This window comes from Zootermopsis nevadensis, unplaced genomic scaffold, assembly GCF_977971745.1.
Source record: "Zootermopsis nevadensis isolate Lab colony 2312 unplaced genomic scaffold, Znev_1.0 Znev_ptg000057l, whole genome shotgun sequence".
Lineage (NCBI taxonomy): Eukaryota > Metazoa > Arthropoda > Insecta > Blattodea > Termopsidae > Zootermopsis > Zootermopsis nevadensis.
In genome coordinates this window covers 668616-694012 of record NW_028259188.1, presented here as the reverse complement: position 1 = coordinate 694012, position 25397 = coordinate 668616, and the positions used below count along the sequence as shown (strand labels likewise).

Sequence of the window (25397 nt, the reverse complement as noted above, 5' to 3'; positions counted from 1 at the left end):
CTAAGCTCGATGACCACCCCTTGTCGGCTGTATCGCAGCTGCACTCTCTTAGCGTTAATTGTTCCATTTGTACTGACTGCGTTACAGTTCTGGTTGATATATGGTCGTGAAATGCCGCGTGGCGGTGAGTCTTTTGGGTTGAAGCGCAGTGTAGTCTGGCAGACGTTTCGGAGGTCCTTGCTGCCTCCATCATCAGGGCGATGATACCAGACTGCACGGTGATGTTTGACTTGTAAACATTTTCTCTCTCAGGAGATCGCGTCATGGCTTCGTTCCTGTCAGAGGACGTGCCTCAGGTATTTTTGTCGTACCTTAAACCTGTGAGAACTGCTAATGATGGTTGACCCACGTCATTGAACTTAGTGCTTGATATGACGATGTTCTATGTGAACTCCCTGTTTGGAGCACAGGGGTCTCTCGCTGTCGTTACGGGGCTTCCGGTCTAATTCTCGTCTTCATAACTTGGTTCGCCCATTTCACTTGCTGGTGGCCTCCTCGCGGTGACGTTTCCGTCGAAAATACTGTGCGTATTTCTTGTTTCCCCACTGTCAGAATCAGCTGAGAGCCTACCCGTGAAAGTAGCTTTGCTGTCGACATAAAAAATTACCTTGGGGGTCTTCCCGAAGAACGAATTTCGCGGTCGAGAGGTTGGTACTCGGGAGGTCCTGGGTCCGAGGACTGAGTGTCCTCACTGAGAATCTTTGTTGTTGCCCCCAGTCACTAAAGGCAAATGGCGTTATCGCTTCCATCCTCACCCTTTCCAGTTCATTAATTATTTAAATCATTTGGCGTTATAATCGTTACAGTCTGAGCTACCTCGTGTGATTCAGATAACAGGAGTCGAACGCTGGACCACCTGCAGAGCGTTTAAAGAACCCCACGCGGCGTTCGACTCCCGGCTGGACCAGGATTATTCCCTAAGTTTTCGCGAATTCTTTTCTCGTGGTAATGTGGTCGGAGCGTGAGGCTGATATCTCATCTCCATCTGGTGCCGAGGCAAATGCGCCTGTCTCTTTACCGCCACGCCCTCCACACACACACCTCGAGGCCATCTGCACGCCTGAGTGACCTTGACCCCGGTACTTGGTCGATGTGACGGTGGGAACCGAAATCCGGTTCGTCGTGTGTTAACTGGAACGTTCTCATATGCAGACGAAGATCGATTTCATGAGAAAGTTCGCGTATCCTGTCCGCAGACGTGCTCGTTCTCTACCAAACTGGTTCGGTTCGATTTTCCCCGTGACCCGAATCGATTATTTGACCGCGACGGTGCGGGGGGGGTGGTGGTGGTAAATTGGTCCTTTATGTCATCAGCTGTTTCTTACTTGAAAGGTACGCGATTCTAATCTGCCCTTAAAATCGAGGATCGTGACCCTTTTTTTTCAGTCTCTCTGACCAACTGGCGGGGTTACACCCTTCTGCGTCCCCCCCCCAAAAAAAATCAGTCGTAGTCGTTCTGTCACTCGAACTTGTACAGTTGATACATCGTCCATATAACCCGCGCAGTCGATATTATTATTATTATTTAGTGTTCTGTCTGACGACAGGTCCATATGAACAGGATCCTTCCATCCTTTTCTCGGACTGGGACCTGTTCATATACGTTCTTGGCAGATGATCCAGAAGTGGTTTGCCATTGCCTTCTTCTGTGTGTGAATGGAGTAATTGTTGGGATGCCACGGAGGAAAACTCCGTGTTGCCTAGACCACGGCCTCGCCCAACACAAGTTATAAATTCGGGCACCGCCTGGAATCGAACCCGAGACCCCAGGATTACAAGGCCAGCATTCTAACCGCTAGACCACCTCATCTTATTATTATTTAGTGTTCTGTCTGACGACAGGTCCATATGAACAGGATCCTTCCATCCTTTTCTCGAACTGGGACCTGTTCATATACGTTCTTGGCAGATGATCCAGAAGTGGTTTGCCATTGCCTTCTTCTGTGTGTGAATGGAGTAATTGTTGGGATGCCACGGAGGAAAACTCCGTGTTGCCTAGACCACGGCCTCGCCCAACACAAGTTATAAATTCGGGCACCGCCTGGAATCGAACCCGAGACCCCAGGATTACAAGGCCAGCATTCTAACCGCTAGACCACCTCATCTTATTATTATTTAGTGTTCTGTCTGACGACAGGTCCATATGAACAGGATCCTTCCATCCTTTTCTCGGACTGGGACCTGTTCATATACGTTCTTGGCAGATGATCCAGAAGTGGTTTGCCATTGCCTTCTTCTGTGTGTGAATGGAGTAATTGTTGGGATGCCACGGAGGAAAACTCCGTGTTGCCTAGACCACGGCCTTGCCCAACACAAGTTATAAATTTGGGCACCGCCGGGAATCGAACCCGAGACCCCAGGATTACAAGGCCAGCGTTCTAACCGCTAGACCACCTCATCTTATTATTATTTAGTGTTCTGTCTGACGACAGGTCCATATGAACAGGATCCTTCCATCCTTTTCTCGGACTGGGACCTGTTCATATACGTTCTTGGCAGATGATCCAGAAGTGGTTTGCCATTGCCTTCTTCTGTGTGTGAATGGAGTAATTGTTGGGATGCCACGGAGGAAAACTCCGTGTTGCCTAGACCACGGCCTTGCCCAACACAAGTTATAAATTCGAACCCGAGACCCCAGGATTACAAGGCCAGCGTTCTAACCGCTAGACCACCAGCATCATGAAATGACCACTGAATCGGCCGTGTCACATCGGAGGACATTCGTCAGTAAAGATCATTATAATTTATAATCTTCGCCAGATATTACGCTGCATGCATGGGAGATACGAGAAATGCGTGCAAAGTTTTAAGGAAAGAGACTATTTGGAAGACGAAGGCGACGATGGAGGGGTAATTGATCTCAAAGGGAATAGAATGTTGGTGTGTGTGTGTGGACAGGGTTTCTACGGGCTCAGGATAGGGCCCCATTGTGTTACTGTTGTGCACGCGGCAATGAACATTGAGGCTTTATAAAAGGCGAGGCTTCTTATCGACTGTTGCCTTCTTCACGGCTGATTGTGCTCCTATGACAAGGCCCACATTCTTACAGCCCCCAGGGCCCGGTTCATTGTCTTCTGCAAACGCTGCACGCCAGTTCAGGCCCTACTAAACTCTTAACATTTTCTCTTCGATGTTCTTGGATCATCTCGTGACATTGAACAGCTGTTGACGTAAAGCCCTTTAAAGTCGAGTGCGAATCAGATGTAGCCACCACCTGCTCTAAAAATCAACGATTTCGCTGTTTACGTTCGTCGGTTGCATTATAGTCTCAAAGTAAACAGCTGTTATTTCCTTAAACGGCGTTAATCGATCGATATTTGTGATCGGAAAGTGTCTTGTATGAACAACAGCTGTTACGTGTTTCCGGGGTCTCTTTGTTTCTCCCGTCGTGATATTTCGAGTTTAACGCACTAAATAATTATCTTATTTCGTTGGAATCAGCGTTCTGGAGAAGCTGGTAGTCGCCCAGGTGGTCAAAATTTCCTCGATTTTTATGGGATCAGGAAGATTCATTATCATGTCCACAAGAGCTCGCCACTTGAATCAAATGAATCGACTCCACACTTTTAAGACCCGTTTTAATATTATTATCTAATGCTTGTCCCCCCCCCCCCCAAAGTGACTGAGAAATGCACAGTCTAGTGTTGGGGTTAAGAACGCATGGTGGCTCAACTATCCTTTTAAAGCCCGATGGTAAGTATGTGTACCACTTGATTTAGTGTCGATAAATAGTTTTAGTAGGATTTGAGGTTTTCACGGCGGTGAGTCTGAAGATGGCTGTCTTCTGGGTTGTAGCGCCGTGTAGTCTGGTAGAAGTTTACGGACGTTTCAGAGGTCCTTGCTGCCTCCATCATCAGGGCACTAAAAGAATTTGGGTACCTTCCGTGGCCGGGCCGAGAGGCATCCTTATTAACTGAGCTACTGTACCCGGTTGGCCGAATGTCTTACGAATGCTGTACACGTCTGACGGCCGTACGTTTAGGGAACCTGGCAACTTCACGCAATTACGTTCCGCTCCCCCTCGCCCCCTTCTCTGTCTGCTCGAAACACATTCCTCAGGATAAAGAAGTATCGGGAGCCTGGCTTTGTTTCTATCTCAGCCCCCCCCCCCCCCGAACAAGTGTTTGCACGTGAAATTGGTCGTTAAAAATTCTACCGGCGTTCGACCACGGACATTCGACGGTGGAATGAACAAACATGGCAGCTGGTACCATTACTCGCCGGTAGACGAGGCTCTTGTCTCGTGCGTGCTGTACGTCTAGCCAGCATCGTTATACGTACGAGGTGCGATCGGAAAGTTTCTAGACTGTGTCAATAGCGGGCGAACCGGATGCAGTACGAGCTTCTGCCGCTAGGGGGTGCGGCCTACATTGATAGTGAATCAGTGTGCCAGCCGGCATCATCGAATTAGCATTTGTTTCTTAGTTACGGGCGTTTTGGTAGTGCATTACACCGACCCTCCTGCGATTTCGGAATGGCGTGTGCATCAAATTTTGCCAGAGACTCGCCAAAACGGCTACGGAAACCTATGAAATGCTAAAGCAAGCATTTGGGGAGTCCGCAAACTTTTGTGTGGCATTCACGTTTTAAAAATGGCCGAACCTCTGTCGATGATGACGAGCGTTCTGGACGACCATCTTCGAGCACAACGCCCGAAAATGTTACGAAGATCGACGTCGTACCATCAACGACTTGTGCGACTTTGTTTGGATAGGCTATGGGACCTGTCAGCTGATTCTAAAGGAAGAACTCCACATGCGACGCCAAGGCTCCTGTCTGAGGACCAGAAGCAGAATCGACTTGACTTCTCGTTTGTCAGGAGCTGAAAGATCTTGCAAGAACCGACCCCAACTTCCTTTCTAAGCTCCGTGTGACTTCTTCCTCTTCCCAAAGATGAAAATTCAGCTAAAGGGAAGGAGATTTGAGACGATAGAAGAGATTCAGGCAGAATCGCAGATGGTGCTTGACAGGCTGACAAAGAAAGATTTCCAGGGATGCTTCCAGGCTTGGCAGCGGCGCTGGGATCGTTGTGTTCACTCCCAGTGGAACTACTTCGAGGGTGATGGATGAATTTAATACCTGAGATAAGTGTACGGGTTTTTTTTATACTCGCAGTCTTGAAACTTTCCGATCGCACCTCGTACGTACAAAGTATCAAGGTCACCATGTCTTAACTTTGTACGTCGTCTCTCCTCCCCCAGTCTCTAAAAGTATCAGGGGTGAGGTCAGAGGTCATGAAATGACAGTAGAAGGCAGCGAGGCGACTCCCAGAAACACGAGAACATCGTTGGTGATTTGCGGAATCTCCGCGTAACAAATGATTTGACGTTGTCGTCGACTTCGAACATGAATCTAGAAGGGTCAGTGCCTACAAGACTCCAAGACGCGCCCCTCAGGCTTTAAAGAGTTCTGGCACGAAATGTAAAATGCTCGTAAAAAGTTTGATTGGCTCGCGAACCCTTCCGTTCGACCCCCGGGGCGCGCGTCATACGAATTCTTGGCGTGAAGTGCGACCTGGGATAATTATCGATCGATCTGACGCAATGCGATTATAATCGAACGAATCTCGAGACCAGAGATTCTTCCCGCCAAGTGCGTCGCTTGTTGAGAAACCCGCCGTTATAATCACGTGCAATGTTTTTCCGGTCGTGACTTGAGTTTTGAATCCAAAATTCGGTACGAACGACACTTGTATTTTTTTTTTGCGCACGTGATATGGGAACACTGTTTGTTGCTTTCTCTTCGTGTCTTGACCTCTGACCTGCTGGTAGGTGACGTGCCCTCGCCCACACAGACGTGGATGGCTCTGAATCCAGTTCACCGGAGTTTGTAATTGCGTTGGTTAGGTTTGTGAGAAAGTTCTAGAACCAGTAGATGCCACCTTATTGACTTAAACCCTTTAAAAACCAGTGGTTACTATATGTACCACCTTCTTCAGCATTCAGTAACTGAATTTTTTTAACAGTTGGTATGGGTTTCGTATGAATTACGAAAAGAACCAGCGAACGTTTCCTCAAAAGAGCTTTAACCCGCTGACCGTTGCTGTCTTGGTGAGTAAATATTGTTTGGCGACGACGACCTCTGGGCCTCAGGCGGTTTTAACACTTGGCGTTATGTTGGCCGTGGTTGGCCTCAGGCCACCACGAGTTTAACGGCGGTTCATTACGAGTGTTGCCAACTTTGTCGTATTGTCACAAACACTGTTCAGTGATTGTTTTTAGAGGTTTGTTTGCTTGTTTCTTGTTTTTGTTAAACGTTCGGTTAAAATCGAATATTTTCTTTTTACAGTGTGATAATGTTGAACAAAAATGTTGGCGGACCTTTGGTTGAGAACTCCACTTTCTACGAGTTTGTCGGGTCTAATTTTAGTCCGTGATGGTTCAGTGGACTTCATGCAGTGTCCTTGAAGCGGCTGACGTAATGGAGTTTGCCCACAGCTTTAGTTAGAAACTCTTTGTCACACTAAACGTATCGTACGTTTACAGCGAAATGATTTCACACTTTGGTTTGTCCTCAGCAGAACTCACGATTCCGTTAAGCAATTCGCCTTATTTTGTCATTTTTGAACGAGATTTGTGCACGGAGGACGCACGTGTGCGTTCCTAACTGAGAATTCTCTTTCGTGTTCAGGAGACGACACCAAACGTAGCACATTTATGGTAAAATAGTGTCATCTCTTGTTATCGATGTTTTGGTGCCTGGGAACAATCGTGAAGTCTTTATTTATTTATTTACATTCGGCTCACAGGATGCATTCTTCCCCAAATGTGAGTGCACAGCCAGGAATACTTTGTACGAAGTATTTTTCTTATTATTATTTAGTGTTCTGTCTGACGACAGGTCCATATGAACAGGATCCTTCCATCCTTTTCTCTTCTCGGACTGGGACCTGTTCATATACGTTCTTGGCAGATGATCCAGAAGTGGTTTGCCATTGCCTTCTTCTGTGTGTGAATGGAGTAATTGTTGGGATGCCACGGAGGAAAACTCCGTGTTGCCTAGACCACGGCCTTGCCCAACACAAGTTATAAATTCGGGCACCGCCGGGAATGGAACCCGAGACCCCAGGATTACAAGGCCAGCGTTCTAACCGCTAGACCACCTCATCTTATTATTATTTAGTGTTCTGTCTGCCGACAGGTCCATATGAACAGGATCCTTCCATCCTTTTCTCGGACTGGGACCTGTTCATATACGTTCTTGGCAGATGATCCAGAAGTGGTTTGCCATTGCCTTCTTCTGTGTGTGAATGGAGTAATTGTTGGGATGCCACGGAGGAAAACTCCGTGTTGCCTAGACCACGGCCTTGCCCAACACAAGTTATAAATTCGGGCACCGCCGGGAATGGAACCCGAGACCCCAGGATTACAAGGCCAGCGTTCTAACCGCTAGACCACCTCATCTTATTATTATTTAGTGTTCTGTCTGCCGACAGGTCCATATGAACAGGATCCTTCCATCCTTTTCTCGGACTGGGACCTGTTCATATACGTTCTTGGCAGATGATCCAGAAGTGGTTTGCCATTGCCTTCTTCTGTGTGTGAATGGAGTAATTGTTGGGATGCCACGGAGGAAAACTCCGTGTTGCCTAGACCACGGCCTTGCCCAACACAAGTTATAAATTCGGGCACCGCCGGGAATCGAACCCGAGACCCCCCAGGATTACAAGGCCAGCGTTCTAACCGCTAGACCACCGTGGCTATTGTACGAAGTAAGCTTAGCATATCGTGGTCTTCCTCCGTCATAAGATTGATGTCCACTTTCTCGGACTCAGTGCCAGATTTCCTTTGGTGTTAATCAATTCTCTGGCGTCAAACGATGATCCGATAGAATTTCGGAGACGGATTCTTTTTCACACTTACCTGTCACCGTGGACAGATTTGTTCTTAAATTATCAGCGACGCTGTATCAACGTTTCCCGTCAAGGGCGATCTCTCGTGGAAGGACCAACCTTTGTTGGCTCTGAGTGTTCTGCTGTCTCGATACGCCCTCAGGTGTTGGTTGTCAACTAACACACACGGCAAATACTGACGCAATGTTTGCCAGACACTTTTCGGTTTGGCAAGGCGTGGGGGTCAGATACGACCTCGGCGTGGTACAGGAGCGTTCGGAAGTTGTGTCTCGGGACTGGACCGGGCGGCTGGTGTGGTTCTGTTTCGATCTGATTCGGATCTTCTTCTCGGCGCATCGAAACGTGCGCGCAGTCGCTGATGAAGACAGAACAAATCTCTGAGAAAAACATGAAACGAAGTGACATTTATCGCTGTTACCGTGGTTAAATAGGCGTATCGGGAGTTGGCAAAATGCGTCCTAGAAGGTAAAGCTGTTTTGAAATTTTCCAAATTTGGGCTGACAATATTAAAATGTATCTCAGATCGGCGGTTGTGACTCGTTGTGTCCAGAGGCTGAAAGTTACACAGTTCAGGGGACCGTGAGCCCACATTTAACCGCTTGTCGTCTCTGAGTTTCCATTCAGCAACGCGGAACGGAGTCATCTCGAGGATTTCGAGTGTCTGTCGGGATGTTTCGTGTGTGTCAAAATACGCTACGTCATCAGACGGATCGTTCCAGAGCCAAGGATGCCAGAAGTAGCGAGGGGTGGGTGCTTCGAGCTCCGTCGGTCACTGCGGTGTGTTGCCGTATCGGCCTTCCGCCCCCGCCCGGATGAGTCAGGCGATGACTCAAGTGGAGAGCGATCCCTGAGCCGGTGGGGAGCTTCGGAGAATCGGGTGTGGGGTCGGGGTCTTATTTGTAATCGCAGCGCAAAAGCACGTGGTGCATACGTTTGCGACGAAGGGCTTCGAGAATTGTCAGTTGACCATCAAGATGGCTCCCTTCTGGGTTGCAACGCCACCCTCAAGATGCAGGCAGCAAGAACCTGGTAAAAGTGTACCAGACTACACGACGTAACAACCCAGAAGACAGCAACTTCAGACCCACCTCCGTGAGAACCTGAGATCTTTCTTGGCCGTCATCTTGTCAAGACGATGGACTCTGCCGACGAAGTCCCCGTCGTTGCTTGCAGAACGGGAGACGAGGACGAGCGATTGATCGCCTTTGCTTGTTGCAGGTCGGACCACATGTGACAGAGGCGAGCGGACATGAGTGGGCGTAGCCCCGGTGTTAGAGGGGGGCCTGGCACCCCCGCGGGCGGGTCCAGGTGCCTGCTCATCCTTCAGCGGTGCCTCGCCATCCAGCTCCAGAAGGTGGCTCTGCTGTCGGAGCAGAGGAAGACGTCCGCCCGCGGACACGACGAGCCGGAGTACTGGATGTACGACAGTGGGTACCTCCTGTTCCAGGTGAGGGTGCACTCGTCAGACACTTTCTCCTCTCCCACCCGCACCCCACGCAGAAAATTAGCGCCCGACGACGTTAGAAATGCATACAAAATTGTGGTCCGGAAACGTAAAGTATAAAGAATTATTTAAAAAAAACATTCTTTGTAAGTAAACGGGGTTAGACTGTCTCGGGAGATGAACCCGGTGGGCGACAGTCAGCTTATGTTCCATTTTAAGTTACTGAGGGTCTGGGCTCTGCGAAACTAGTTCTTTGTCGTCTGTTCCCAAAAGAGTCCTTGGTTTTTCTGACACGTGTCCTTTGAAGCTGCAGTTGTCTCAGACCCGCGTGTCCTCTCCCTTCACATCCTCCCCTCCTCGCCTCCCTAAACCTCTTTGTAACTGGTAATACCGCTTCCTTCCAGTCCCCTGCACCAACCGATTTAACCGCCACTGCACATCCTTACAGAAGTTGCTCCGAAGACACATCTGTTCCCCACTTATAGGGAATTTACTTCCAAATACCCGAGACAGACCTTGCCCCTAAGCTATTTCTGAAATACATTTTGGTTTTAATACGTGTTACATGTATTATATAATTTTATTTTATGAAAGCGTCTTTCGGATGGTGTTTGAAGTTCCCAAAATGGCGGTCTTCTGAAGTTCCCTGATGTCGTGTTCGCCCGGGATGTTGGCCAAATATTTCCTGAGTGACCTGGAGACAATTCCAGTTGCTCCTATAATTATTGGGATTAATTTTGCTTGAACCTTCCACATTCTCTGTATTTCTATGAGAAGGTCCTTCTATTTCAAGATCTTCTCCGCTCCCTTCTTAATCACATTCCTGTCAGTCGGTATTTGCTATATCAATTAAGAGACAAGTTCCGTTTTTGTTTCGGATTATATCTGGTTTAATTTTTCTGTTATGACTTGTTTGTTCCACAAAATGGTTATTTGGCTATCTTCACGTGTCTCCACTGTCTTCGGGATGTGTTCTTCTTTTCTATCTTTACCTGCATTTGTTAAAATGTAACTGAGTACACACACGATCATGTCGTTATATATATATATTACTCTCTTGCCAGCGCTGGGCATCAAGACACGTGATCTGTCGTCTCATCAAATTATTATTATGATTATTATTCAGTTTTCAGCTACAAACTTTAAAGAAGGAGACCTTGGAATAAATGGTTTGATAATATTAAAATGTATATTCAAGAAATTGAGGTGGGCGGGAGTCACGTGGTTCAGGACGCTTGAAGAAACTTCTGGTTTCATAAAAGGCGGGGAATTTGACCAGTTGAGCTACTGTCAGCTTCTCAATGAGGACTCTGTTCGTCGGCGTACAGAATGCAAGTCAGAGCGTCGGTATTTTTGCTGATTTCCCTCTGCGGGGTCCCAGGACGACCGGGAACTGTCGGCGACAGGCTGTCGGAATAAGCCTGCGGTTTATTGCCTTGTCGCTGGGGGTGGAGTTGGCTTTAACAAGGGTTTCATTCATTCGTCGTTGAACTGTGCGTTCCTTTCACTGGCGGCGAGCGCGGCCAAGCTCCCCAAAGAGGTCCTTGTTCAAAGTGTTTCTGTTTTCCGTAATTCATTTGACGCTCTCAGTCGAATGATGGGAAAGGATTTGGAAGGAAGCGAACCTGATATAATTTAAAGTACTATCCCGGAATTTGCCTAGGACTGACTGAGACAAACCTCGGTACAGCAGGTTTTCAGACCGAGATATTTAACCCGGGATGTTCTGAGTACACCCTGGTCACTCGTGAGTGATAATGTAAATGTGATTTGAGGTTCTCACGGTGAAGACGCCGATTTAGGTCTTCCGGGTTGTAACACCGTGCAGACCTGTAGATGGATATAAACTTTTTTGAGGAACGTACCGTCTCCGTCTTCAGGGCGTTGGAATCTGCGTGCTGGTCTACGCGACGTCACATTTTCGCGTCCTGCGTCGCCTGGTACCTGGGCTGAGGGCGAGGTGTGCCCCGATCGAGATGCGAACCGGACCCTTTTGTTTTCTAAAGCCGATGCCCGGTCCGCTACCTGCCTTATCCCTGCTAATTCACGGCCACATTTGAACAACCTGGAGTGGAGGTTCTTGCTATGGTCAGAGCAGACACTTGTCTGAAGATGGCCGACTTCTGGGTTGCAGCGCCGTGTCGTCTGGTAGAAATTTACCGACGCTTCGGCTTTGCTTACTGCCTCCATCATCAGGGCGATGAGTGTTCAGACTGCCACAAGGCGGTAAGCAACCCTGGAACGTCGGTAAACGTCTGCCAAACTGCACAGCACAGCTTCCCAGATACTCGCCACCAGTCTGAAATCTGTGTTTCGCGTGTCTTCCTCTGTCTGGTGCATTCTGTGGTCCTCCCCGCAATTGAACCACAGATTTAGAAACAGGAAATGGCCGCAGGGGGGGGGGGACTCCGAGTGTTCGGGTAAGTGAGCTCTCAGAGATGCTTGGGGCAGCCATTTATAGATCCCAAAAGAAAACATCCTTAGTATAACTGTTGCCGGCTTGTTTGGGTGTGAAACTTGGTTCCGAGGGGAGAAACATGGAAGGTGCCTATAAAAACAGGGGATGTTTGGACCTAATAAGAAACGGGGAGCGTTGAGGGTTGCTGACGTATTCGTTTCACCGGGTAATATTCAGTCATCAGTGAGAATGAGATGGGCGGGACGTGTAGACACGGTAATGAACCTGCAGGTCCCATAGAGGGCGAAGAATTTCTTCGACTGGTTCAGGTTTTACGGCTAAAATGTTTTTATCTCTAATTCATATGCCGTGCTTGCTACAAGACATACCCATCTCCCCTCAAGTATATCTGGTCAGCGTTCTTGGATGAATATTTGATTGTATTCCAGGGTTTCTTGGAGGCGAACCTCAAGTGCTTCTGGAATGCCTCCCTTCTGGAAGCGATGCGGTTGCTGGAATTTCAAGGCTACGTCGCACCTGGAGTCCTGCTGGTCACTGCTAGCGCCTGCGCGTTGGAGGTCGTGCGAGCAGCTTGGGCGAGGAACGTCCTGAAGCCGCCCAATAATTACGTCATCGCCGTTGTCGGTAAGTCCCATGCATGGATCTGTATCCTGGTAATCGACCCCTGGTGACATTATGAACAAGTTCCCTCTGATAGGAACCTGTTCATATGTTTTCTAGGCAAATGATCCAGAAGTTCCTTCTTTTGTGTGTAAATGATGAAAATGGAGTAATTTTTGGGATGCCACGGAGAAACCGGAGAAGCCCCGGAGGAAAACTCCGTGTTGCCTAGACCACGGCCTTGCCCAACACAAGTTATAAACTCGGGCACCGCCGGGAATCGAACCCGAGACTCCAGGATTACAAGGCCAGCGTTCTAACCGCTAGACCACCTCATCTTATTATTATTTAGTGTTCTGTCTGACGACAGGTCCATATGAACAGGATCCTTCCATCCTTTTCTCTTCTCGGACTGGGACCTGTTCATATACGTTCTTGGCAGATGATCCAGAAGTGGTTTGCCATTGCCTTCTTCTGTGTGTGAATGGAGTAATTGTTGGGATGCCACGGAGGAAAACTCCGTGTTGCCTAGACCACGGCCTTGCCCAACACAAGTTATAAGTTCGAACCCGAGACCCCAGGATTACAAGGCCAGCGTTCTAACCGCTAGACCACCTCATCTTATTATTATTTAGTGTTCTGTCTGACGACAGGTCCATATGAACAGGATCCTTCCATCCTTTTCTCGGACTGGGACCTGTTCATATACGTTCTTGGCAGATGATCCAGAAGTGGTTTGCCATTGCCTTCTTCTGTGTGTGAATGGAGTAATTGTTGGGATGCCACGGAGGAAAACTCCGTGTTGCCTAGACCACGGCCTTGCCCAACACAAGTTTTAAATTCGAACCCGAGACCCCAGGATTACAAGGCCAGCGTTCTAACCGCTAGACCACCTCATCTTATTATTATTTAGTGTTCTGTCTGACGACAGGTCCATATGAACAGGATCCTTCCATCCTTTTCTCTTCTCGGACTGGGACCTGTTCATATACGTTCTTGGCAGATGATCCAGAAGTGGTTTGCCATTGCCTTCTTCTGTGTGTGAATGGAGTAATTGTTGGGATGCCACGGAGGAAAACTCCGTGTTGCCTAGACCACGGCCTTGCCCAACACAAGTTATAAGTTCGAACCCGAGACCCCAGGATTACAAGGCCAGCGTTCTAACCGCTAGACCACCTCATCTTATTATTATTTAGTGTTCTGTCTGACGACAGGTCCATATGAACAGGATCCTTCCATCCTTTTCTCGGACTGGGACCTGTTCATATACGTTCTTGGCAGATGATCCAGAAGTGGTTTGCCATTGCCTTCTTCTGTGTGTGAATGGAGTAATTGTTGGGATGCCACGGAGGAAAACTCCGTGTTGCCTAGACCACGGCCTTGCCCAACACAAGTTATAAATTCGGGCACCGCCGGGAATTGAACCCTAGACCCCAGCGTTCTAACCGCTAGACCACCGCCGCGATCTTGTTCAAGGCGTCGCCACGTAATTTGATTGATGGAACTTGGGCAAAGTCGCGAAACACGGCCTGGGGTTCGATGAAGCCGTGCACTGGGATCGCAGTCCGTTGAACTTTGACTTCAATCCGTACTCGGGCTTCGCCCCAGTCACTCCTCTGGACGTGGTGATCAGTGGCAAGCCCGTACTGTTACCGTACTGGTACCCGAACCCACGTCCCGCCCTGTGGCTGAATTTGTTCAACGTCTCCAGGGACTTGAGGCGCTCATGTACTTTCTTGCTGGAACCGGTCCGTATCGGACGGTGCAGGTCTGACGTCACCTGATTTGAATACCGATCACGTATCCCTGGTGATGTAATGAGCCGAGCTATTTTGTGGTGGTGATGTCAGGCCGCAGATATCACCGGCTCCCATCGAGGAAGAAGCCGTCCACCACCTGACTCATTCTTATGAAAGAGGTTTTTAAATCACGGCCCAGTGTCTCAGACGTTTGCTTCATCTTGTGCTGTGCCGTTGAAGCTGATGGTCACGTAGCTGGTCGGTTAATTCCTCGCGTTATATGAAATCAGACGTCCGTTGTCGTATTCCCACTGGGACCCTGTCGAGAGTCAATTTTTATTAACTTTTGTAATGTTGTCCCCCATTCGACGTCTCGGGTCTTGCGAGTTGCAGTAAACCCCGTCCTCGTTTCCCGTCAGCCGTGCTCAAGTTCGCGTCTGGTTTTGCTGACTGCCTGATGAGGCCTCACGCGGGTCCTGAACACTGAGTCGAAACATGGCAAACGCGTAATCCAGTGATTCAGACATTGTCTTGTACCTTGTCGTCACAAATACCTGAGAGTAGAAAGAAACTTTCGGTTCACGAACCGGCGAAACAGCAAAGCGGTTTCCAAGTCTTGTCTCAAATTGTACGGTGCGAAGATGTTTGTCTTCTGGGTGTTACGCCCTGATGATGGAGGCAGCAAGGACCTCCGAAACGTCTGTAAACTTCTACCAAACCACACGGCGGTTGAACCCAGAAGACATCTTCTGTCCTTAAAAATGTCACACTCATCGCCCTGATGAGGGAGGCAGCAAGGACCTCCGAAACGTCGGTAAACTTCTACCAAACCACACGGCGGTTGAACCCAGAAGACATCTTCTGTCCTTAAAAATGTCACAGTCATCGCCCTGATGAGGGAGGCAGCAAGGACCTCCGAAACGTCTGTAAACGTCTACCAAACCACACGGCGGTTGAACCCAGAAGACATCTTCTGTCCTTAAAAATGTCACACTCATCGCCCTGATGAGGGAGGCAGCAAGGACCTCCGAAACGTCTGTAAACTTCTACCAAACCACACGGCGGTTGAACCCAGAAGACATCTTCTGTCCTTAAAAATGTCACACTCATCGCCCTGATGAGGGAGGCAGCAAGGACCTCCGAAACGTCTGTAAACTTCTACCAAACCACACGGCGGTTGAACCCAGAAGACATCTTCTGTCCTTAAAAATGTCACACTCATCGCCCTGATGAGGGAGGCAGCAAGGACCTCCGAAACGTCTGTAAACTTCTACCAAACCACACGGCGGTTGAACCCAGAAGACATCTTCTGTCCTTAAAAATGTCACACTCATCGCCCTGATGAGGGAGGCAGCAAGGACCTCCGAAACGTCTGTAAACTTCTACCAGACTACACGGCGCTACAACCCAGAAGTCGGCCGTTATCAAGTCCCATGAGCTGTGAAATCCACGGTGAGAAAAGAGAAGCCAGTTTCGACAGCACCCATTAGGACTGGAAGGACGGCATTAACTGGGCGCGGCTGTTCTACCAAGTTACGACCGTGATTTGTTGTCACAAAGCGTTTTGGGATCAACGTTCTCTGCGGCTCTCGTGGGGGCACTGGCTGATTAACGTCGCATCGGGTCTCCGGAGACTTTGTCTCATGTCAAGGAAATACCTACGAGTGAAGAAAGTATAAAATTTATTTATGGTCCGTGTAACGACGCTGTCAGCTTCTCACGATATATAGCGGCGAATAATAGGATGTGGAAGGAAGCGGTCGTGGCCTATTTGAAGTTATTATCCCGGAATTTGCCCGGAGGGACCGAGAAAACCTTAAACCGTATCAGAATTGTTGATATTCAGTCCGGGAAGATGTGAAAAGGGCCGGGCCCTTATCCTGAGACACTTGAATTCAGCCTACATCGTGTTCCCTGAAGATGCATCTTTGTAACATCTTTCAATATACGCCGAGGTGTCTCAAGTGTTATTTTTCCTTGAGGCGTGCCGTATGAATTTATCGTCCATGCGTGCTACGTGCCCATCATCTCGTTTCTTAATCTTTCGAGGCACAGTGATAAGTACACGTAGCTCTGAATTTTACTCATAGAGTTCGTTTATGTGTTACGTATGATTCTCGCTGTAAACAGCGATTATTTCCTTAAACAGCGTTAACCAGTTGATCTTCGTAATGGTGAGGCGTTGTGTTTTCTTCGCGGTACGTACCGAAAGTTTAAATAATATTTAGACGAGCTTCGGCTACGAAGGGTTAATTAATTATCAGAATATACAGCGATTATTTCCTTAAACAGCGTTTACGAGTTGATCTTCGTAATGGTGAGGCGTTGTGTTTTCTTCGCGGTACGTACCGAAAGTTTAAATAATATTTAGACGAGCTTCGGCTACGAAGGGTTAATTAATTATCAGATTAAACAGCGATTATTTCCTTAAACAGCGTTTACCAGTTGATCTTCGTAATGGTGAGGCGTTGTGTTTTCTTCGCGGTACGTACCGAAAGTTTAAATAATATTTAGACGAGCTTCGGCTACGAAGGGTTAATTAATTATCAGATTAAACAGCGATTATTTCCTTAAACAGCGTTTACCAGTTGATCTTCGTAATGGTGAGGCGTTGTGTTTTCTTCGCGGTACGTACCGAAAGTTTAAATAATATTTAGACGAGCTTCGGCTACGAAGGGTTAATTAATTATCAGATTAAACAGCGATTATTTCCTTAAACAGCGTTTACCAGTTTATCTTCGTAATGGTGAGGCGTTGTGTTTTCTTCGCGGTACGGACTGGATTCTTAAATGCTATTTAGACGAGCTTTGGCTTCGAAGGGTTAATTAATTATCAGAATAAACAGCGATTATTTCCTTAAACAGCGTTAACCAGTTGATCTTCTTGACGGTGAGGCGTTGTGTTTTCTTCGCGGTACGAACTGAATTCTTAAATGCTATTTAGACGAGCTTCGGCTTCGAAGGGTTAATTAATTATCAGAATAAACAGCGATTATTTCCTTAAACAGCGTTAACCAGTTGATCTTTGTAATGGTGAGGCGTTGTGTTTTCTTCGCGGTACGGACTGGATTCTTAAATGCTATTTAGACGAGCTTCGGCTTCGAAGGGTTAATTAATTATCGGAATAAAAATCTATTATTTCCTTAAACAGCGTTAACCAGTTGATCTTTGTAATGGTGAGGCGTTGTGTTTACTTCGCGGTACGGACTGAATTCTTAAATGCTATTTAGACGAGCTTCGGCTTCGAAGGGTTAATTAATTATCAGAATAAACAGCGATTATTTCCTTAAACAGCGTTAACCAGTTGATCTTCGTAATGGTGAGGCGTTGTGTTTTCTTCGCGGTACGGATCGAAAGTTTAAATAATATTTAGACGAGTTTCGGTTCGAATGGTTAACCAATTGATCTTTGTAATGGTGGAGTGTGGTGTTTTCTTTGCGGTACGGACTGGGTTCTTAAATATTTTTATGGGAGCTTTCTGTGTTCTTCGCGGCGTAGGGGGGAGAACTTTGTGAAATTAAAATTTGAGAAAGATGATCACAACAACGTGTGAGTTTCATGAAACTAGCAGACAACAGGCAACATTTATACTGATAGTCTTCTGTTTATGTAGATCTGTGTTAGCAGCATTATTACTACCGGATGTTAATTTTTGGGGTGCATGTCATTACAGGGACCTGTCGTTAAGAGTTCCAGTATTTTGAACTCGGATGCTTTTCACGCGTGGACGCCTGTGGATGTGCTTGAAGTTGACGCCAACGAAAGCATTTCTCTGTGGGTTACAGTACAAAGACCGCGAGAAGTCTACTTTTTCCCCGGATTCAGCCGTCACTTTTGCTTTCGTTGGCTTTGTGTGACCCGTGGTTACGTAACCGCTGAGCCTTGCCTAAAGCAGCGTCCGCCTTCTGCCCCGGTCACGGAATTAACTCACCTGCAACGGTCGAGACAGGTTTTTCGACTGAAGAAGAACACATCTGAGCACGCGAACCTGTGCACTTTGTGTTCGTGCCAGCGGTCACGAAATTATAATTGCGTCTTGTATAACAACAGTTAGTTAAGTCGTTTGGAAATCACTTAAATGTTACGCGCCTGTGAGCGGTTACTTGGCCGAGGAATTGATTCACGAAATGCGGGCGAAACGCGAAGCCGTCTCACGACCCAGTTTTAAGAACAAATCCTCTTTACTCGTATGTGGGTTTTATTAACGCACGTGAAATTTTTGGCAGGCGCAGAAGTGCATGGGGGCTTCGACCTTTTTGGGCAAACGATGGTCGCTCATCTGGGCAACAGAATCTCGCTTTTATGTGCAGGATGAAAATTTGTTACTGACCACAGACTTTGGACACTCCTTGGACACATGAATCCGGTCTGCATCCAAGCACTTCAAAATCCGTTTTAATATCGCCGTCCCGTGTTCGGCAGTGTTTTGAGTTTTCAAGTTGTGTGTTTCCAACTGACGTTTTATATGCGGACCACATCTCCATGCGCGCTACATGTCCTGCCCATTTCGTGACCTATTTTTCGACGTTTGGATGTTTTAAAGAATTTTTTATCAGTAAACATGAGGCTTAGATGCTTATTTTGGGCGGTAGGTGAGGTTGGGTTAGGTTTGGTTAGGTTGGGTTAGGTTTGGTTGGGTTAGGTTAGGTTTGGTTAGGTTGGGTTAGGTTTGGTTGGGTTAGGTTAGGTTGGGTTAGGTTTGGTTGGGTTAGGTTAGGTTTGGTTTGGTTGGGTTGGGTTAGGTTTGGTTTGGTTGGGTTAGGTTTGGTTTGGTTGGGTTAGGTTTGGTTTGTTTGGGTTAGGTTTGGTTAGGTTAGTCACGTCACGTGTGTGTGAGCTGTTATGAACGCTCGTTCTTCTAATTCGGACCCCGAGTACTTTGAACTGTCGTTCCAAAGACCGTGGGTTCGATCCCACCTTGCGGTTGAATTAGCACTGGTAATGGAGAAAATTAAACGACTCGTGGCTTCGTGCTTTGTACTCTAATTCGTGAGACCGGTTAAGTCAAGAGTTCCGAGATGAGCGGGCCATGTAGCACGAATGTGGAAATGTACATTGCAATTTTATTGTAAAACTTTATAGTAAGACGCGACTTGGTTACTCAGAGGCGTGCATGTGAGAGAAATATGAAGACGGATGTTGGTCATTTTGTGTTGCTGCGTTCCGTGTAGGTCAGTGTTTTCCGTCGTCAGCCATCACTTATCCTGACCTCTGACCTCTGACATCAGTTCCTGGGAATGTAGTCTGCCGCAAGTCGACGAAAAACTTTGTGGCGCCGGCTGTCAGCCCCTTGGGGGGGGGGGGTTGATCTGTAAGTGTGCTGATGGATTGTGGAGTGGACGACCGGGGTTGGATTCCCGATAGGAACAGAAATTTTAACTTCGCCGTCCCTGTGGCCAGACGAGCCCCTGGGACCTTTTAGCAGCCTATTTTGTGGCCCTGCCCCAGGGTGTACAAAGCGGTCGGAGCGTAAAGCTGATCTACAAGAGCTATACTCCAATCCCCCATACATGTTCTTAGTAACCATTTAAAGTATAGTGGTAAATGTGTGTACCGCCTATTTTTACAGTTAGTAACGCTGTATTTTGCCCACATTCTGTATTTATGTGTATTGTATGATTCTCATATTAAACAGCGATTATTTCTTTAAACAGCGTTAACCAGTTGATCTTTGTAATGGTGAGGCGTTGTGTTTTCTTCGCGGTACGGACTGGATTCTTAAATGCTATTTAGACGAGCTTCGGCTTCGAAGGGTTAATTAATTATCAGAATAAAAATCTATTATTTCCTTAAACAGCGTTAACCAGTTGATCTTTGTAACGGTGAGGCGTTGTGTTTTCTTCGCGGTACGGACTGGATTCTTAAATGCTATTTAGACGAGCTTCGGCTACGAAGGGTTAATTAATTATCAGAATAAAAATCTATTATTTCCTTAAACAGCGTTAACCAGTTGATCTTTGTAATGGTGAGGCGTTGTGTTTTCTTCGCGGTACGGACTGGATTCTTAAATGCTATTTAGACGAGCTTTGGGCTTTGGGCTTTGCATGCCTCTCACGCAGCCCTCCCAGTGCTAATATCAAAATTCCGTCCTAAAGTACCCAACATATCAACGTAAAACTTTGACCAAACACTGCCCTTCCAGGGTTAATGTCAGAATTCAAAATTGTGCGCGAACTCAGAGACCCTGACTCCACTTTCTATCCCACCTTTTCCATTTCCAAATGCCTTACCCTTTTCTACCAGAAGGACGAGCGGGCACTGACTGGGTACCTTCGTGGCCGCAAATCAAAATTTAACCCCACCCCCCCCCCCACCGCAAGAAACAGTAGTAAATGTCGCTATCCCCCACTTTCTCTTTTTTGGGGTGGGAGGCTTCTGAAATTTCTCAGGACGTCAATGGCCGAGACGCCCATCCTTGGGTTGGCCCGCTGTTACACTGACGACGGCCTCAAACTTTCCTCGTCTGAAGCAGGAACAGGCTCTCCGCCCTGCTGCCTCACCAGGGCGACGTCACATCAAGGCACTTTTCCAGTGTTCAGGCATTTGGTGACAGATCCGGTCTGTTTGCTGCCGTCGTGAAATCGTCCCTGTCCGCTGCTTACACCAAACACGAAGCTTCCCATCTACTTCTTGGTTTTGAAGTAGGTCTGTTTCCGTAAAATCATTGCAGTCAAATCTGAGGTTCTCACGGTGGAGAAAATGTTCCACGTTGGCCTGCTGTTTTGTGGCGTCGTGTTTCGGAGAAACATCCTGCCTCCATCTTCAAGGCTAAAAGTGTAATCCAGATCAGGCCGTTAAACTTTTCATATCGCCTGCAGTGTCAGAACGCGTTTCTAGTATTCTGGTTTGAAATTGATTTTCATTCGTTTGCTTTATGTTTTCTTATGGAGAAAGAACTGGACTGGTAATTTACGTTGTCGTATGACATATTTGAGTGGGGAGGGGTCACTGCAACCTGTTTCACGGGGCGTAGGAGCATTGCCCAACGTCCTTAGACGTGGGAGCGCTCGACACAGCTTGCCGCTCTCGTACGGACGCAAGTGACCCGGTGTTTCTGACGAGGACCTCCGCCACGTAATATTTTCCGGCGTTTGGACCACCTTAATTTAAAATTAACGAAAGAAGTTACAATTTTCTTTAGTGTTTTCCAATGTCTCTAACTTCCAAAATTTAAAGACGTGGCTCGTGTCCTAACAAATATGCAGTTATTTGTGGTACGCCCTGTAGTAGACTCCTGTGGGTGTCGCTCTGCAGGTTACACCCGTCCATGTCGAAACACGATAACTCGATTGGCCGCGCCGAGGGGCTACCTGCTTGTCCCTGCGGACCACTTTCGTATCTTTACGTGTCTTCACGTCTCATGAATTTTGCGGACCGACGGAATTTTGAATGTTGAATTAATACCGCGCCGTTTATGGACCCCGAATTCTTTCTGCCTGACATCGGAAGGTCCAGTGATAAGCTTCGCGTTCGCTCAGGAAGCTGAAACCAAGAGCACGTCTCATTGATCAAAACGCGTTTGTATGAAGCCGCGAGGCCAACGCTTGCAACATCGCGGCCGCAGACAAAGGCAGGAACATCTGCCGGGTTTCCTCTTGCGTTGAAAGTCGTCTCGGCTCTTACGAGTATTGAGGTTTCGGTGGCAAAGTAGCAGATGGACGCACTTGGTTTTCGCCGCGGCTGAAGTTGGTTTTAGGCAACCAGCCCAGCGCCAGTCACGGATTTAAACGGGCATGATAGGAAACTCATTCGACAGTACGTTACCCAGGAAATAACATTTAGATCTATCGATTTTAACCCTAAATAGCATTTAAGAATCCAGTCCGTACCGCGAAGAAAACACAACGCCTCACCGTTACAAGGATCAGCTGGTTAACGCTGTTTAAGGAAATAATAGATTTTTATTCTGATAATTAATTAACCCTTCGAAGCCGAAGCTCGTCTAAATAGCATTTAAGAACTCAGTCCGTACCGCGAAGAAAACACAACGCCCCACCGTTACGAAGATCAATTGGTTAACGCTGTTTAAGGAAATAATAGATTTTTATTCTGATAATTAATTAACCCTTCGAAGCCGAATCTCGTCTAAATAGCATTTAAGAATCCAGTCCGTACCGCGAAGAAAACACAACGCCTCACCGTTACAAAGATCAACTGGTTAACGCTGTTTAAGGAAATAATCGCTGTTTATTCTGATAATTAATTAACCCTTCGAAGCCGAATCTCGTCTAAATAGCATTTAAGAATCCAGTCCGTACCGCGAAGAAAACACAACGCCTCACCATTACAAAGATCAACTGGTTAACGCTGTTTAAGGAATTAATCGCTGTTTATTCTGATAATTAATTAACCCTTCGAAGCCGAAGCTCGTCTAAATAGCATTTAAGAATCCAGTCCGTACCGCTAAGAAAACACTACACTTCACCATTACAAAGATCAACTGGTTAACGCTGTTTACACGAAACCCATAAATTCAAAATGCAGAGTTAGTGGTTGTTAAGTAGCTGGTACATTTAATTACCACTAGGCTTTAAAGGGATGACGTGCGAACTTTTGAAGTGGGAACAGCAATCAGTCCGTTAAATAGTGTCACATGTGTTTTAAGCTTTTTATGTTTGCATAGAATCGATTAGGGTTTTTGACGAACTAGAGACGCCGTGTAATCCAGGATATTAATCTAGTTTCCTTTTCTTGTCGTGTCAACACCAAGATCCACCGTGGCCCTGGTATGAGCTAGCGGGTTTATGAAAAGCTCTGTGGTTCATCTGTAACACACTGAGACTGCTTTCCGTTCGGTAAACCGGTTCAGAAGTGAAGGGTCTGTCGGATTCTAACCTGCCTGATGTGTGATCGATTCGTGTGAATTCCTTGACCTTGTGCCGTTTTTGATTTCTTGCCATGCAACTGAGAAATTAACTTAAATTATACGTTCGTTTAAACCTCAGTTCCGTTCTACGAGGTGCGATCGGAAAGTTTCAAGACTGTGTCAATAGAGGGCGAACCGGATGTAGTACGAGCTTCTGCCGCTAGGGGGTGCGGCCTACATTCATAGTGAATCAGTGTGCCAGCCGGCATCATCGAATTAGCATTTGTTTCTTAGTTACGGGCGTTTTGGTAGTGCATTACACCGACCCTCCTGCGATTTCGGAATGGCGTGTGCATCAAATTTTGCCAAAGACTCGCCAAAACGGCTACGGAAACCTATGAAATGCTAAAGCAAGCATTTGGGGAGTCCGCAAACTTTTGTGTGGCATTCACGTTTTAAAAATGGCCGAACCTCTGTCGATGATGACGAGCGTTCTGGACGACCATCTTCGAGCACAACGCCCGAAAATGTTACGAAGATCGACGTCGTACCATCAACGACTTGTGCGACATTGTTGGGATAGGCTATGGGACCTGTCAGCTGATTTATTCTAAAGGAAGAACTCCACATGCGACGCATCCTGTCTGAGGACCAGAAGCAGAATCGACTTCTCGTTTGTCAGGAGCTCAAAGATCTTGCAAGAACCGACCCCAACTTCCTTTCTAAGCTCCGTGTGACTTCTTCCTCTTCCCAAAGATGAAAATTCAGCTAAAGGGAAGGAGATTTGAGACGATAGAAGAGATTCAGGCAGAATCGCAGATGGTGCTTGACAGGCTGACAAAGAAAGATTTCCAGGGATGCTTCCAGGCTTGGCAGCGGCGCTGGGATCGTTGTGTTTACTCCCAGGGGAACTACGTCGAGGGTGATGGATGAATTTAATACCTGAGATAAGTGTACGGGTTTTTATAGGCGCAGTCTTGAAACTTTCTGATCGCACCTCGTATTTTATCTGTACGTAACGCGTCAGAATGACTTTAGTGCTGCTGGTTGGAAATGGTCGTGGCCTATTCCGGGATTTGTTTTCAGGACAAGACGACAACGAACGTCTCCTGACAGCCTGTCTGCTGGCCGAGATTTGAAACCGGGACCCACTCAATACGAAAGAGGCGCTAACCTTCGGTGTGGCAAATCATTTATAGAGACGACGTGACTTGTTTGGTCTGATGTTGATTCTTGTTTAATGTGGGCTTCAACGGGCCGCAGAATCCTTTGGATTTGAATTGAAATCGCTGTTTTTTGTGACCACGCGGGAAATAACGGCGCCTTCATGGTTCATGTCCGTCTTCACAAAATCATGTCATCGGTCGCCGCCCAGATTGACGCTGATACGAAATCTGCTTGATCCGTTTTGGCTTTGAACCCAGGACCGACAAGTAGCCCGTGCGTTAAAACATCTCGCATGTCCTGCATTTAGCAAGGGCCGGTGTCTCGCGGCAAATGAAGATTTGGAACGAGAACGCGACGACCGTGCCGCACCTCATCAGCTGCAGTTTGTGGTTTTGTGGTGTGACACGAATCTGTTAAGTGGACTGAATTTCTCTGAACTGGTTTTGGGCTCCTGCGTCGGGCAACCACACGTCGCCTAATGTAGAGTCACGTTACCTGGTGGGCGTTTTGGGCAGGACGGAGGGCACTGAGTCTCTTGTCTTCTGGGTAGCAGCGCCGTGTAGTCTGGTAGAAGTTCACCGACGTTTCAGAGGTCCTTGCTGCATCCATCATCAGGGCGATGAGTGTGACATTTTTAAGGACAGAAGATGTCTTCTGGGTTCAACCGCCGTGTGGTTTGGTAGAAGTTTACCGACGTTTCGGAGGTCCTTGCTGCCTCCCTCATCAGGGCGATGAGTGTGACATTTTAAGGACAGAAGATGTCTTCTGGGTTCAACCGCCGTGTGGTTTGGTAGAAGTTTACCGACGTTTCGGAGGTCCTTGCTGCCTCCCTCATCAGGGCGATGAGTGTGACATTTTAAGGACAGAAGATGTCTTCTGGGTTCAACCGCCGTGTGGTTTGGAAGAAGTTTACCGACGTTTCAGAGGTCCTTGCTGCCTCCCTCATCAGGGCGATGAGTGTGACATTTTTAAGGACAGAAGATGGCTGTCTTCTGGGTTGAAGCGGCGTCTTTCCGTCAAGCTTTGATGATGGAGGCAGCTGGCACCTCAGAAACGTCGACAAACTAATACCAAACTACGTAAAGGCAGAATATTTGTACGCCAGCATTTCGTAAGCGATCGGAGATCCCAAGTCGCTCAGAAATGGGTATAAACCGCGAAAGGACGTGTCGATACAACTTCGTAGGAGGGCCACAAGAGGGCAGAAGGTTCGGGCCGCCCTCAGAATTACACGCCAGAGAATTGGCAGCGTCTCCAGAACTGGAATTACGTAATTCCAGTCCTACATTCACAGTGAAATCAGAAGAATAGATCATTCTCCGCGTGGGCGTGACCTTGAGCGGGGGATTCCGTCGCTTCTTCGTTCTGGGT

General features: G+C 47.4%; 1 protein-coding gene across 1 annotated transcript in view; it reads left to right on the top strand.

Moving 5' to 3' along the window:
• Positions 1-25397, top strand: part of ko (Stork-head domain-containing protein knockout) — an 82062-nt gene that overhangs the window by 21024 nt on the left and 35641 nt on the right. The window contains exons 2-3 of the mRNA XM_087361405.1: positions 9071-9299; positions 12144-12339. Of these exons, the coding sequence (XP_087217531.1) occupies positions 9102-9299; positions 12144-12339 (394 nt within the window). The 5' untranslated portion in view covers positions 9071-9101. The remainder of the gene's footprint in view (positions 1-9070; positions 9300-12143; positions 12340-25397) is intronic.